Genomic DNA, 15219 nt, shown 5'->3' on the forward strand with positions numbered 1-15219 from the left:
GAGTGGAATTTTTTCTAAAAAGTCCGTAGATGGCAGGAATTCCGACCTAAGATCTTATAATGATATCCTAGCTTCAATACCTGAATCACTTAAGCATTTCTGTCTTAAAAAGTTTATGCCTGCAATCACTTAAAGACTTGTAAAAATTCCTGGCGCCAAGGAGAAAACACCTAGCGCCGAAGGTGAAGGGACAGAGAGGTAAGGTCGCCTGCCGGTTCAAGGCGCCTACACATTAAAAAAAAAGAAAAGCACTCCCCACCCCCTCTGGATGTGCGCCTGCGCAGTAGGAATCCTCCTGCGCACTAGCCGGGCCGGAAGGGCTGGGGCTGGACGGGGGCGGGGATAGGGTTGCTAGGAGGACGCGATGACGTCCAGGCGCCGCGCTTCTCTCCGCAAATAAGAAACTCGTGGCGCAGTGACGCTTGGCGTGCGTCACGGTGACGCCGCACGAAGGGCACGGATCTTCGGGCGGGGAGGACATTCGGCCTCTGTGAGCCACAACCTTGCCCAGCGAGCGGTTGGGTGTTCGCCATCTTAGGCAAGTGAGCGCGGCCGGGCCTCGCCGCAGAGGGTGCGGGGCGCGGAGCCTGGAGTCTCTTGTGGCCGCCGCCTTGGCCGTGGGCCCGGCCCGGGCTCGGCGTCCCTGGGGAAGAAGCCGTGACCTCCTCAAGGGCGCAGAGCCCGGCGTGTCTCGCGGGGCTCCCGGGACATTGCCCGGCGCCGGGTCTCTAACCTCCGCCCTCTGTCTTCCCCGCAGGAGGATGTTCTCGTCCGTCGCGCACCTGGCGCGGGCGAACCCCTTCAACGCGCCGCACCTGCAGCTGGTGCACGATGGCCTGTCGGGTCCCCGCAGCCCCCCGGGGCCGCCCCGGCGTTCCCGCCACCTGGCCGCCGCCGCCGTGGAAGGTGAGGTCGCACCCTGCCCAGTGCGAGCGCTGGTTCCATCCTGCCCCCGGCTCTGCCTCCGAGACCTGGGCAGGAGCTGGAGGTCGGGGAAGGGCGCTCCGGCCCTGGACCTGAGGACCGGTCTCAAGCTGACCCTGGGATGTCAACTCTGACGCCCTAGGCCGCTGTCGGGTCCTTGGCCCTCCCTCAAGGGCGTGGAAGGGCCCCGGCCCAGCGCCACTCAGTGACCTCCATGTCCCCGAGGGAGTAGAGGCGGAGAAGTGGTTACCAACTTCTCTATCTTCCCCAGTGAGCCGGCTTGGTCAGCCAAGTCTACTGGGCAAAGTCTCCTTTTTAACCACTAGCCAGACACAGTTGCAACTCCATAAGGGTCTTACTTGACTTGTCTCTTTTTTAAACCCGGAAAACTCTCCTTTGAGCTCCTTTCCCAAGTTTTTTGTATTATCTTATCTTGATTGTATATGAGGTAATGGGGTTGAGGATCTCTTGGTTTTGGTGCTACTGGTGGAGGAGGTGACTTGCAGGTTATATGAGGTGTGCATTCCTTTGTGGTTTGGGATTCGAGGTGGGTGACAATAATTGTGTGTTTTAAATCCCAGGGGACCCTAAGTACAAGAGAAACCCGAAGGCCGAATTATAGGCCCCAAGAGAACGTTACCTGTATTGTGCCAGTAAAACAGAAATCCCCTCCCACACCCCGGCCGTTCATGGGCTTCTGTGTGTCTTAAATGTGGTTGGAAAACTCCTTTGTATCTCCAGGCATTTTCCTCTGGTTTCAAAAGCTAAAGCCAATATGACTGGAACTAGGCATATGTGGTTTAGTTCATTGAGTTGGTTAATAGCTGGAGTAAACGTTAAAGTGAGCAAGCTTTGCCCGTGTTTAAGAGAGTGCTCTTTTGGAATTTGGGCTCTAGTGAGTTTTAGAAAATAGTATCTCCCAGGTACACTTTTTTTTTTTTTTTTTTCTGAGACAGGGTTTCTCTGTGTAGCCCTGGCTGTCCTGGAACTCACTCTGTAGACCAGGCTGGCCTCGAACTCAGAAATCTGCCTGCCTCTTTCTCCCAAGTGCTGGGATTAAAGGCATACGCCACCACCGCCCGTCTACAGATACACATCTTAATAATTTTAGTGATGCGATTTGGCAGTGACTTTCCTTTATTTACACTATGAGAACTCATCTTTCTACCTAACTGTGGCTGCTGGCTAAAGCTGCAGACTAGGGATAGTACTATTTCAATAGGAAATAGGATTTTCTTTTGTTCCCCTAGACTTCCATAGTCTTTGAAGAAATAATTGATGTTTTTTCTTCAATCAAACAGAGCAGTATAGCTGTGAATATGGATCTGGCAGATTCTTTCTCCTCTGTGGACTCGGAGGAATTATTAGCTGTGGCACAACACATACAGCATTGGTTCCTCTAGATCTGATTAAATGCAGAATGCAGGTTTGTGTTGCATGCACTGTTGGAACATAAGTTAAGATATAGACTACTACTAACAAGCTGTGTGGAAACCTAATTGCCCAGGAGGTAAGTTGATGTGCACTAATATGAGTCTGTATTAAAATGCACGGTGTGTCTTGTCTTATTACAGAGTACAGTTGTGAATTTGGCTCCATGAAGTATTATGCACTGTGTGGCTTTGGTGGGGTCTTAAGTTGTGGGCTGACACACACTGCTGTTGTTCCCCTGGATTTAGTAAAATGCCGCATGCAGGTTTGTATTGGCATGAGTGGTTTTTATTTATTTTTATTGTTTGTTATGATAACATTTTTATTATATAAATAATATATATTCTGTGGTGGGTGGGTGTGGAAATAAATAGACAATTTTGGGGAGTCCATTCTTTACTTAAACCGTAGGGAACCCAAGCATGGAGCTCAGACCAGCAGGTCTGACAGGCAAGTGCCTGTCACTGACCTCATGTGTCCTGTGTGTGTGATTTATCTTACTAATAAAACGTTGTTTTAAACTAAAGTACAATTATATTACTTCTCTGCCCTTTGTTCCCAACAATGCCTCCCATGCCTCCACCTCCCTCCGTTTCATGGCCTCATTTCTTATTATTGTTACATAGTAATTGTGCTAGGAGTACCCTCTCTGCCGCTGAGCTATATTTCCAGCTTTGTTTACATTTAAAAAGTTTTATTTCTACTTCATGTGTAAGGGTACTTTACTTTCATGTATATTTGTGCACCGTGTGCCTGGTGTCCAAATAAGAGGGCATCTGCTTTGTAGAAACTGAGTTATAGGCGGTTGTGAGCCACTGTATGGGTGCTGGGAACCGAACCCAGGACCTCTGGAGGAGCAGCTACTGCTTTTAAATACTGAGCTATCTCTTCTGCCCCAGCTCCCAGTTTTTTAAAGCTCATCACAAATGAGAAATGGAGACATCCTAACTGCTACAGACTTCAGCAGGAACGGGCTCCAGCTCAGTTTATGTATGTATGTATGTTATTTTTACATAAATTTGTGAGTATCCAGTGAGGGTGTCAGATCTTCAGGTCCTCTGGCATTGGAGTTACAAGTGACTCTGGGCTGTACAGCCTGGGCGCTGGGAATTGAACTCTCTGGAAGAGAGGTGTGTGATTTACCTCTGAGCTCTCTCCAGCTTTCTCTAATGCACCTCTCTCACGTGCGTGTGGGTAGATTGCTAATTGTTTTGCTCTTTCTTACTCTAAGATCTTAACTGCTGCTGTTCAGTGCTGGCCAGAGGTCATTTTCAAGGCCTACTAATTCAAGACCCCAAGTAGTTATTGCATAAGTATTTTATGTATCAAAATGGGCAGTCAGTCTTGTGTGCTATCTTATGTGAAGTAACTTCCTGTCCTAAATATTGAGACAAAGATGATGTTTCTCAGAGAAGTTCTTTCTTTATAGGAAAAGTTGTGAGCATTGCCTCTTCTATGTTTTTATAATTTGAATATCTTAATTATTAAAAGAAAAGTAATCAAACATTAAAAATTTATTTGTCCCAAACAGGATTAGAAGTCTCCTTACCTAAAAGAGAAAGGAAGGTGAAATATTAGGAGGGAGAGAGGAAGGTGATGTATGCCAACCCTTCTAGAACCTTCTAGTACCTTCTAGTACCTACCGGCAGAGAGTGAGATAAGCTCCCCTACCCTCAGTGTTGTTAAACTGATAGACAAGTGTAAGTCCGAAACATGCCTGTCTTTTGGAGTAAATCTAATTTCTGAAGTAAAAGAGATTCTATATCTCAAAAGATGCTGTGCCTTGTAACATTGTATTTAGTTTGGTTATCTAATGTTCACAGTGGTTCATAGTGGTTCATGCTTGAAGGACTCCAGGATCAGGAATACATACTTATATCTTAATTTAATTTTTACTTTTTGTTGTTGTAATTTTATAGTTTTGACTATCCAAGAATTAAATATAATTTAAAGGAAGCTAGACTTGGATGTAGAAGTTGTTTATGAAAACGGTCCTAAATAGAACCTGGAAGTGGTAGCTCATGCCTATAGCCTAGCATATGGGAGGCAGAGGCAGAGAGATCACTAAGAGTTTGAGACTAGCCTGCAGTAGACACTGAGTTAACCACCCAAATCCTCCCAGTTTGGCTGGGAAGATTGCTCAGTCAATAAGAGTATTTGTGGGAGCTGGAGAGATGGCTCAGCGGTTAAGAGCACTGACTGCTCTTCTGAAGGTCCTGAGTTCAAATCCCAGCAACCATATGGTGGCTCACAACCATCTGTAATGAGATCTGATGCCCTCTTCTGGGGTGTCTGAAGACAGCTAAGCTACTGTGTACTCACTATAATAAATACATCTCAAGAAAGAATATTTTTTGCGGGGCGGTGGTGGCGCATGCCTGTAATCCCAGCACTCTGGGAGGCAGAGGCAGGCGGATTTCTGAGGCCAGCCTGGTCTACAAAGTGAGTTCCAGGACAGCCAGGGCTACACAGAGAAACCCTGCCTCCAAAAACCCAAAACCAAAAAAAAAAAAAAAAGTTGTGATGTAAGCCTGAAGAACCCAGGTGATATCCCCAAGCACCTGTGTAAAAAGTTGGGCATGGTCATGCATGTCTATAATCCCAGTGCTAGCAAGGTGGATATAGGAAGGTCTCTGGAGGCTGTGGTAGAGACAGGTGTAGTGGTAGAGGAGATTCCAAGGTAAAGGGAAGTTCCCAACATTGACCTCTGGCCTCCATGTACATGTACATAGAAACATACATGAATGTACCAAACAAAAGTTTTTAAAGACATAGGTGTTTAGCTTAAGCTAAGAACTTGCATACACCTTTTCTGTAGTTAAATTTTAACACAAAAAAGCACAGTAAAGAGAATAAAGTGTTTACGAAAAGTGTTAGATATTCTTAAATCTTATTTTTATAAAACTCATTGTAAATAACTTTGGCAAATAGAAAAAACACCACACAGCTAAATTAACATAGCTCTTTTATATTAACATTTTCCCATTTTAAAGGTGGACCCTCAGAAATACAAGGGCATATTTAATGGATTCTCCGTTACACTGAAAGAAGATGGTGTTCGTGGTTTGGCTAAAGGATGGGCCCCTACTTTGATTGGCTATTCCATGCAAGGGCTCTGCAAATTCGGCTTTTATGAAGTCTTCAAAGCCTTATATAGCAACATTCTTGGTGAGGTATGTGATTTTACTTGGATATTAAATGTCCCAAGTGTTTGAGAAAGGATGTTGTGCTTTTTGTTTGACTTACCTTGTTTTATAGCTGAAGAAATGGCCCCAGAAAAAGTGCAGCATGGCATAAGGCATAAGGCATATCCAGCAATAGCAGAGATAGGATGAAAAGGGAAGTGTATTTCATAAGATTCTAGCTTCTCTTAATGTATTATGTTGAATTTCTAAGTAAGTTATGTGTGTTAGTGTAAGAGAAGAGGCTGGGATTCATTTTGTGTAGTATTGGATTACTGTATGTGTCCCGTGCATGTTCGGAGCATATACCTTATATTAGTTATGAGCTTGAGAGACAGTATAAATTCATTCTGATACAGTGTTATTCATGGACTATGCAGTAAGAGTAGTTCAGACAAGTCAGGCAGGGTGATGTACATCTGTTTCCTAGCGTTAAGATGTGTTATACTGTCCTATATAACAAGGCTAAACTGGGATAGACTGATGAAGTTAGATCTTAAACCAGAAAAGGGGAGAGGAATATTTTTAGTCTCCCAAGTCATATTGTCATAGAAAGTTAGATTGAAATGGCCAGTGTGGCACATTGTATATTGACTGTATTGTATATTGATTGTATATACACTGTATATTGACTTTTAGGAGAACACCTACCTGTGGCGCACATCACTATATTTAGCTGCTTCTGCCAGTGCTGAATTCTTCGCTGACATTGCCCTGGCTCCTATGGAAGCTGCTAAAGTTCGAATTCAAACCCAGCCTGGTTATGCCAACACATTGAGGGAAGCTGTTCCCAAAATGTATAAAGAGGAAGGCTTAAATGCGTAAGTGAGCATTCTCCTAAAGCTAGTCACCGGGGAGAGCTTAAGTCCTTCTGTCTGTCTGAAAATGACTTGATACTTGTAAAATATCGATTGACTCAGGTGGGTGGGGCTTGTCGGGACATTTCTGATACACAGGCAGTTTGCATGTTTCGGATGCCAACATGCTTCCTTAGATCCACCTTTGTGGGTGAATCTTGAACTGAGTTCTACCTGTAAACTTCTTGTTTCTTGTAGTTCCAGTCCAAGAAACATCCAGCAACTTTGTTGGTTGTATAGTCAAAGGTGCTTGAGTCATTGGCATGTGAGACTAATATACCTGCATGTTAGTCTTCAGTTCTGATGGCAGTGACATGCGTATGCTGTCATGTGTTACTGTCAGGACTCGACTGGTGTGCGGACACTTCTGTAGATGGTGAAAATCTCTGCTAAATTAACTCAGACACCTATTTAAATTAGTGTCCTAATTTCCTAGGTTCTACAAGGGTGTTGCTCCTCTGTGGATGAGACAGATCCCATACACCATGATGAAGTTCGCCTGCTTTGAACGTACTGTTGAAGCTTTGTACAAATTTGTGGTTCCTAAGCCCCGAAGTGAATGTACAAAGGCAGAGCAGCTGGTTGTGACATTTGTGGCAGGTTACATAGGTATGAATTGTCTGCCCATCTGTCCATGTATAGATCTACCTTCAGGGTCTCACTTTATAACTCTGGCTGTCTTAGAACTGACCGTGTAGGCCAGGATGGCTTTGAACTCAGAGATCCACTTGCCTCTGTCTCCCAAGTTATGGGACTGAAGATATGCATCACTGTTCCCTGGCTGGTGTGAATTATTTAGAGCACCTGTTCATGACATTATAGGCAAATTATATCATTTCTATTATTGGTCCCTTTGTGAAGGAAATTTTCCAAAGATTAGGAAGCATTTTTATCTGCCTGTTTTTATGTTCTGCTGGATTCTAAATATTTTAATTCCCAGAAATCTTTTTCTATAGTTACCATTATTATTATACATGCCACTGTCATGCTTGAAAATTGCATCTGTAACTCCATTTCTGGGACATAATGGTGCCCTTTTCTGATCTTTGTGGACATACAAGGCATGCATGTGGTACACATACATACATGCAGGGAAATACTCATGCATATAAAGTGGGTGAATCTAAATATAAATGTTTTAGATAATAAAACTAAAGCCAATGTGGTGACACATGCTTGTAATCCTAGCACTTGGGAGGGTGAGGCAGGAATTTTACTTTGAAGCATCTTGATTTTTATTTATTTTTCTCCCCACCCCCCCTCCGCAGCTGGCGTCTTCTGTGCGATTGTCTCCCACCCTGCTGACTCTGTGGTCTCTGTGCTGAATAAAGAGAAAGGCAGCACAGCCTCTCAGGTTCTGCAGAGGCTTGGCTTTAGAGGTAAGTTAGGCTTCCCTGAGAAGTTTCACCTGGGTAGGTGGGTAGGTGGCGCTTGTGCGCTCACTCTCGTCTCCTCTCTGAACAGGTGTGTGGAAGGGGCTCTTCGCCAGAATCATCATGATTGGCACTCTGACTGCGCTCCAGTGGTTCATCTATGACTCTGTGAAGGTGTACTTCAGGCTCCCTCGCCCGCCTCCACCTGAGATGCCAGAGTCTCTGAAGAAGAAGCTTGGGTTAACTGAGTAGACACATCAAAGTAACATGGACTGAATCTGCTTGTTGATCAGTGTTGAAAGTGCAAAGGAACTTTTATATATTTGACAGTGTAGGAAATGTCTGTTCCTGATATAATTACTGTAGTACCCTTGCTTAAAGCAAGAGTTTCAAACTTAACTGCTAAATAAACCCATCTATTCATGATGTCTATGAGTTTATTATTTTAAAAACTAATATTAAAAAAAGATTTAGTGCTAAAATAGAAGAATTAAGGTATTCCCCCCACACACACCCAGGAAAAAGTGTAAACTAACCATTGGTGCTATTCCTAAATTATTCCCTCACTTAGAAGCTCCTGTGTTTAGGAAATAGTCTTGGGTTTTCAAAAACATGGTTTATTAAATATGGATAAGCAGTGAGTTGGTTTATTTTTTGACAAGCTAATTTTAGTATAGCAAATTTTGTCTCATGTTCACTTTTTAATGCTAGGGGGTCTATTGACCTGTGTTTATAAAAGGGCGCCCAAGTTAGGCTCCTTAGAATGATAGTAAGTCCTGCCAAAGCAGGAGTGCTAAAAAAAGACAAAGGTGACCCGCTTTTTACACAACCAGATTGGATGGACTTTTAACTGTTTTCAGTTTGATTCTTTTCTCTCTCTCTCTCTCTCTCTCTCTTTCTCTCTCTGGTTTTTTTATGTTCTCCTGATTTTTGCCTTGAAGTCCTTGCTTATTTGGAGAGGGCTGACAATCTCTACATTATATATATATATATATATATATATTTATATATATACACACACACACACACACACATATATAAAACGTATGTATACATGTGTGGGAGGGACTCCGATAATGCAAGAATTCTTGTTGTTTTAAGGGTCTCCCTTTTGTCTCCTTGGCTGCTGGTCTGGAACTTTGACACAGTGAGGCCAGGCAGGTAATCCTGCCTCAGCTTTCTGGGATTACAGATAAGAGCCACTACAGCTTGTTTCTGCAAGGATTCCAATACAAATGCTTTTCTCTTGTTACAAATCTGTTTTCTAAGAACACTGAACTAAATTTACAGTTGTGCATCTAGTTAGCTGCATGTTAAATTTACACCTGTACTGGAGAGAAAGGAAGGATTATTAGGTTTGAAATTGTTAGGTGAAACAGGCAATTTCTGTGTCTAACCAGATGGTTGCTGGAATCCTTAACAGCTGTGGCAGTGTGCGTTCTACTGCTATATCACAACATACCTAAAAGTTATGTCCTAAAGTCTCACGATTTTTGAAGTATCTGTTGAGCTGTCGGGATCTCACATCTTGTCATTTGCCTGGGCTAGAAAGGTTCCCTTCTAGCATATCAGCATATTTTACATGCTAGCTCCAGGGCAGCTAGGTCTTGGGTAGGTAGCTTTTAAGGCCTTCAGTAAAAGCAAGGGTGAAGTTGACTTAGGACTTGACCTTCAGAGTCTTCTAGAAAATTTCTACCACAAATACCAAATACAAGGAGAAGGAAAGTAAGAATAAAATTTGAGACAGGTCCTCATAAACTCTCGGTTGGTCTCAAGCTCCTAGAGTCTCCTTCCTGAGAGTTACAGCAGGTGTGTATCACCACAGCTGGCCTAAGACTAAGTTTCTTGCTAGGATGATAGTTGGGCCGGAATGTAAGAACAAGTGGGACTGGAAATAGATTGCAGTAAACCCAAAATAGATCTGGGCCCTAAGTCTATTCAGGGCATACAGCTATCTGTTGCTGAGGCGTGGCTATTGCCATACATAGGGTTGAAGTTTTGTTGAACAGGTTTATTTATAGGTGTTGGTGCAAAGTATGCTGTTTAAGCTGTTTACAATTACTCTCTCCAGTTAAGAGCACAAAGCCATTTCTAATTGCTACACAAACGTGTTCTTTCCTCATATACAATCAGGCCCAGTAAAATGTCCACTTAAACATAATTCATCTAGGCAGTGGTGATGCACACCTTTAATTCTAGCACTCAGGAGGCAGAGGCACCTTTAATTCTAGCACTCACGTCTGCAGAGTGAGGTCAAGGGCAGCCAGAGCCATACAGTGAAACCCTGTCTCTGGGAAAACCCATCCCCCAAAATGTAATTCAATGGGTATATGTCTGTAACCCCAGCACTTAAGAGAGAGGGGTAGGAGGATTGCTAGTTTGAGAACTTCTGGTTTCAGATCTACCAATAAATAAATGCACTAATAAGTATTCAAGTCTATACATGTTGGATATTTTGGTTTTTTTATACATTTTATTTACTCATGTCTAATGTAGACATGTGAATAGAACATTCAAAGACGAGTGCTTGAGATTGGCAGTTGAGTTGGGTTCTGTTGAATTGAAAGACAAGTGACTAATTTCCAGAGGCTTCCCATATAGTCACTTCTAAGAACAATTACATCTGACAGGCAGATTTCGATAGGTTGTTTGCCCTGTGTGACTGCTGCACCTAAATCAAATTGATAAATAAGTGGCTTTATGAGTAACTTAAAAACTTGAAGAGATGTTTTGGCCATATTTTAGCTGGGCTTATTAACATTTCTGTTACTAGAGAAGGATGCAAAATGTGCTGATTTAAGTCAAAGTCTTGCTCTTAACCTTAGTGTATCACTGGATACAAATACCATAACAAGATGTGTCGCAGAAATGTTTTCGCTGTGACACAGAATCATTCATTCTACCAAACCCAGACAACAGTCCTAGACTAAACTTTTTCAGAAAGCTTGTGTTGCTTATAGCATTTAGGTACCAGACTGTAAAGAAAAAGGAAGAAAGGCTGATCTGGTGGCTCAGCGGTTAAGAGGACTGGGGTGCCTGGGTTCAGTTCCCAGCTCCCTTGTGTTCAGACAGAGCACTCATATACATAAAATTAAAAATTATGCCCTGGTGGTTAAGAGCACTTGTCCTGGGCTGGAGAGATGGCTCAGCGGTTAAGAGCATTGACTGTTTTTCTGAATGTCCTGAGTTCAAATCCCAGCAACCACATCGTGACTTACAACCATCCACCATCCGTAATGAGATCTGATGCCCTCTTCTGGTATATCTGAAGACAGTTACAGTGTACTTAGATATAATAATAAATATATTAAAAAAAGAAAAAAGAGTGCTTGTCCTTGCACAGGCCCCAAGTTGTGGACCCACATGGCAGTTCACAACCATTCATAATTCTAGTTGCAGGAAATTCAATTCCCTCTGACCTCTCAGGATGCCAGACATATGTGAAATCAAAACACGCAAACATAAATATTTTTAACCCATTTTTCCTTTTTATTGAAAATAGATTCTTTTCTCATACAATATATCCTGATTACAGTTTCCCTGCCTTCTACCCCCAGTTCGATGGACTTCCCCTCCCATCCTGGTCCACTTCCTAATTCTCTTTCATTAGAAAAGAACGGCCTAAGAGATTACAGCTATCTTAGTGTTGCTGTGAAGAGACACCATGACCACAGGAACTCTCATAAAGAAAGACATTTAATTGGGGCTGGCTTACAGTTGAGAGGCTTAGTCCATTGCCATGTGGGAAGCCCGGCAGTGTGCAGGCAGACATGGTGCTGGAGAAGGAGCTGAGAGTTCGACTTCAGGATATGCAGGCAGTAGGAAGACAGACACTGGACCGACGAGTATCTGAGACCTCAAAGTCCATCCCAGTGACACACTTCCTCCAAGGCCACACCTCTTAATAGTGCCACTCCCTATGGACCTATGGGGGCCATTTTCATTTACCATGATAACCAAACATGACAAAGTAATAAGATAATGCAAACCCATTATATGGGACAAGGCAAACCAAAAGACGGAAAAGGGCCCCAAGAGCATGCACAAGAATCAAAGACCCACTCCTCATGCTCCAGAGTCCTATAGAAAAACTATAATAGCCATGTAGAGGACCATGCCAGCTTTGCTTGTCCCTTGCCTGAGTTCGTACATACCTTGCTTAGTTGATTGGGAGGGTCTTGTTCTCCAGTTGTTTTTGATCTCCTCTTGCTCTTTCTGCCTCCTCTTCTGAGGGGTTCCCTGAGCTCTTGAGTGGAGGGATTTGATGGGGACAGCCCATTTAGACTCTTCAAATAATGTCTGGCTGTCCATCTCTGTATTTGTTCCCTGCTGAGGCTTCTCTGATGATGACTAAATAAAAGGCGCTGGTGTATAAATATAGCAGAGTATCATTATTACCCTAGGTCTCTGGGCGATCTATCTAGTCTCTGGGTCATCTATCTAGTCTCTGGGTCTTGGTTACCCAAGCAGTGTCGAGTATGGGTTCTGTCTCATAGAGTGAACCTTAAATCATCAATCAGATGTTGGTTGGCCACTCCCCCAAATTCTGTGCCATCATTGCCCTAGCATATTTTGCAGTCAGGACAGATCATATGTCAGAGGTTTTGTGGCTGGGTTGATATTTGTGTTTCTTTTTTTGGTAGCCTGCAGAGTACCTTCAGTGACCAAAGAGATTAGAATGTAGGGCTGAAGGTGCCATGTAGGCACCAGATGGACTTCTTGATGTTCAATGAATGGTGTGGGTGTCGTCCTCGACAATAATCCACCCGCCTTTCAGGTTGCAGAGAGCAATCCATTGTCCTAGCAACAGCCCGGGTTGTTTGGAGATTTTCATGGCCCCTTGGCCAACAGCTCAATTGAATGCAACCCAGTTCCGCTACTGGAAGCCTGGTTTGGTGAAGAGATGGCCAGTTGAGATTCCATGTCCCCCATTATTAGGAGACCTCATTAAGATCACCTTCATATATTTTAGGAAGTTTCCATTGCACTAGGTTTCCATGCACCCCCCAAATACCCCTCGATTCCAGTTGTCTCCCTCCACAGAACCTCTGCTATATCGTCTTTCCCTCCCAGCTCTGGTATGACAGCTGGGCTGTAGTGGAGACATTGCCCAGGCTGTTGTGTTGTGTGTTTTTTACCCCAACATATGTTTACTAATTATTTGGGAGTTTCATACAATGCACCCTGATCACACACACTTCCTATTCTTCTCAGGGCCCCCTCCTCAAAAACAAACAAAACCCCAGAAATTTACTTTGTGTTGCCTATATACTCATTGGAGAATGGTCAAACTCCCAGTGGCCAGCCCCTTTGAGCTTTAAATCCTTCCCCAGCCCCGCCCCTCCAGAAGCCATCAACTGTGAAGAGCTACACTTTGGGAGGGGTTGTCATGGAAGCTTTGATATCTCTCATTCTCAATTACGCGTCTGTAGTCATCGATACCACTGCAAAAGACGCTCCCTTGCCCATAGCAGCTATCTGTAGCACAGGTCACTGGACATCAGCTCCACCATCTATATCCCCTTGGCCTGTGGCGGCAGCATGGCCACAGAAGTCTCTGGAGGAGATGTAATCCAGAAAAAAGAACCATTCTTCATCTCCAGGGTCCTGGAGCTCAGAGCTAGGGTGATCGGTGTGTCCTGGGGCCGGACCTGTGCGAGCTCCGTGCTGCTGTCCACCATCCTGCCTGTGGGCCGGGCTGCAGGCTGAGCGGTGGCCTGGCCTAGCTGACATGACATGGCAAGGTGGGGCGGTGGTCCACACTTTTGTCCTCCCATGCTTTACACCTGTCACCTCAGTGGCATCTCCAGTTCTACTTCTGTCCACTGTGTGCCATCTTTTTTTCCAATTCCATGAAACCATCCTTTTTTTTTTTTAAGTTTTTTTTTTTTAAGATTTATTTATTTATTATATGTAAGTACACTGTAGCTGTTTTCAGACACCGGAAGAGGGCGTCAGATCTCTTTTTGGGTGGTTGTGAGCCACCATGTGGTTGCTGGGATTTGAACTCATGACCTTTGGAAGAGCAGTCGGTGCTCTTACCCACTGAGCCATCTCTCCAGCCCCCCATGAAACCATCCTTAAAAGCATCTTCCAATGAGACTTCCCTTTTAAGTTGTCCTGAAGATTTCCTCCATGAGTCTCACTGGGAAGCCTCCATGGATCTCTCAGGCTCCTCTGAGTGACCTTCCAGGACTGGGTCTGGAGGCCACCGCCATCTTGAATCTGTTAATTGTATTTTTAAGCTGGTGTCTAAGCATCTGGGTTTGGCATGATTTTTGTCTGGGTGCTAATTTCTGGATTTGCCTTTGTTGGTGGGTGTTTTAAAAGTTCCTTGGTTTCTGTTTCCCATTTTGGATTTGTGGAGGGTGTGACCGCTGGGTGCTGCCTGCTTCCCTGCCCTGCTGAGTTGGTGTGTCCAAGGTGAGTGCTTGCTGCTGTTGGAGGCCTGGGGTACTGGGATAAATTTGGGAAAAGAAGGTTGGAGGAGAAGGTCTTTGTGGTCCTTGCTGGCCACAGCAGATTTTCTGCTACAGAGCTAGGAATGAGATTGAGGGGATTGGGAGCAAAGAGGAGGGGTGTGGATCTGTCTTTGGCCCTGGGCAGAGGGGCCCTTGGGTTAGCAGCGGGTGCCTGCTGGGGTGAGGGGCTGCGACAGCAATGAGGACCCCAGCAGGCACCCGCTGCTAACCCAAGGGCGGAGGACCTGTGGGATCCACAGGAGATGGGTGCAGGAGGGTGGGGAAGGCTGCCACAGGTGTTCTACTGCAAATCTGGCATGAGACTGGGGGAACCAAGGCAGAAGAGACATCTGTTATTTTATTTTTTTGGAGACAGCCTGGCTGTTCTGGAACTCACTCTGTAAATCAGGCTGGCTGGCCTCAACTCAGAAATCTGCTGCCTCTGCCTCCTTAGTGCTGGGATTAAAGGCGTGCACCACAACTGCCTTGCTTAAGTAAATAAATCCTTAAAAAAATAATAATAACAGGAGAAGAAAAGTATTCAAATGTTAATACTTATTTTTAAATTAATTTATTTATTACATGTAAGTACACTGTAGCTGTCTTCAGACACTCCAGAAGAGGGCGTCAGATCTCATCGAGGATGGTTGTGAGCCACCATGTGGCTGCTGCGATTTGAACTCAGAACCGTCCGAAGAGCAGTCAGTGCTCTTAACCCCTGAGCTATCTTTCCAGCCGAAATACTTATTTTTATTTCATCCTTTTTTACTTTAACCTTTGGAATGTTTTTTAATACTTATTCACAAAAATAATGTTAAGAATTTCAACAAAAGCTAGGCTTAGTGGCACATGGCTATTAAAAAAGGAAATAATTTACTTTTATTTTTTATTCATTGATGTTCGTCTACATATTCTTTTTAACTAATTAAAAAATTTTTTTACATCCCTTTCACAGAGCCCCTCCCCACTCCCCCTTCTCCTCCGAGAGGGT

The 15219-nt window shown here is 44.1% G+C and overlaps 1 protein-coding gene and 1 non-coding gene across 2 annotated transcripts; both read left to right on the plus strand.

The window, feature by feature from the left end:
- Positions 1 to 421: 421 nt before the first annotated feature.
- Slc25a3 (solute carrier family 25 member 3) lies at positions 422 to 8193 on the plus strand. The gene is made up of 8 exons (XM_052165239.1): positions 422 to 538; positions 758 to 906; positions 2499 to 2620; positions 5349 to 5528; positions 6177 to 6358; positions 6831 to 7003; positions 7663 to 7773; positions 7859 to 8193. The coding sequence occupies exons 2-8, from the start codon at positions 762 to 764 to the stop codon at positions 8017 to 8019; spliced, it is 1074 nt and encodes a 357-aa protein (XP_052021199.1). The 5' UTR covers positions 422 to 538; positions 758 to 761; the 3' UTR covers positions 8020 to 8193.
- Positions 6517 to 6760, plus strand: LOC127671402 (small nucleolar RNA SNORA53). The gene has a single exon (XR_007974757.1). It is a non-coding gene; the product is annotated as a small nucleolar RNA SNORA53 (small nucleolar RNA).
- Positions 8194 to 15219: the final 7026 nt, after the last annotated feature.

Source organism: Apodemus sylvaticus, chromosome 20, assembly GCF_947179515.1.
Source record: "Apodemus sylvaticus chromosome 20, mApoSyl1.1, whole genome shotgun sequence".
NCBI classification, from domain to species: domain Eukaryota; kingdom Metazoa; phylum Chordata; class Mammalia; order Rodentia; family Muridae; genus Apodemus; species Apodemus sylvaticus.

What these genes read in the sequence shown, in the direction of transcription:
- Slc25a3 (XM_052165239.1), top strand. Translation starts at nt 762, where the DNA reads ATGTTCTCGTCCGTCGCGCACCTGGCGCGGGCGAACCCCTTCAACGCG. An exon ending in TAGTAAAATGCCGCATGCAG is followed by an intron (nt 2,621 to 5,348) that starts GTTTGTATTGGC and finishes CCCATTTTAAAG; the next exon opens with GTGGACCCTCAGAAATACAA. An exon ending in GCAGAGGCTTGGCTTTAGAG is followed by an intron (nt 7,774 to 7,858) that starts GTAAGTTAGGCT and finishes CTCTCTGAACAG; the next exon opens with GTGTGTGGAAGGGGCTCTTC.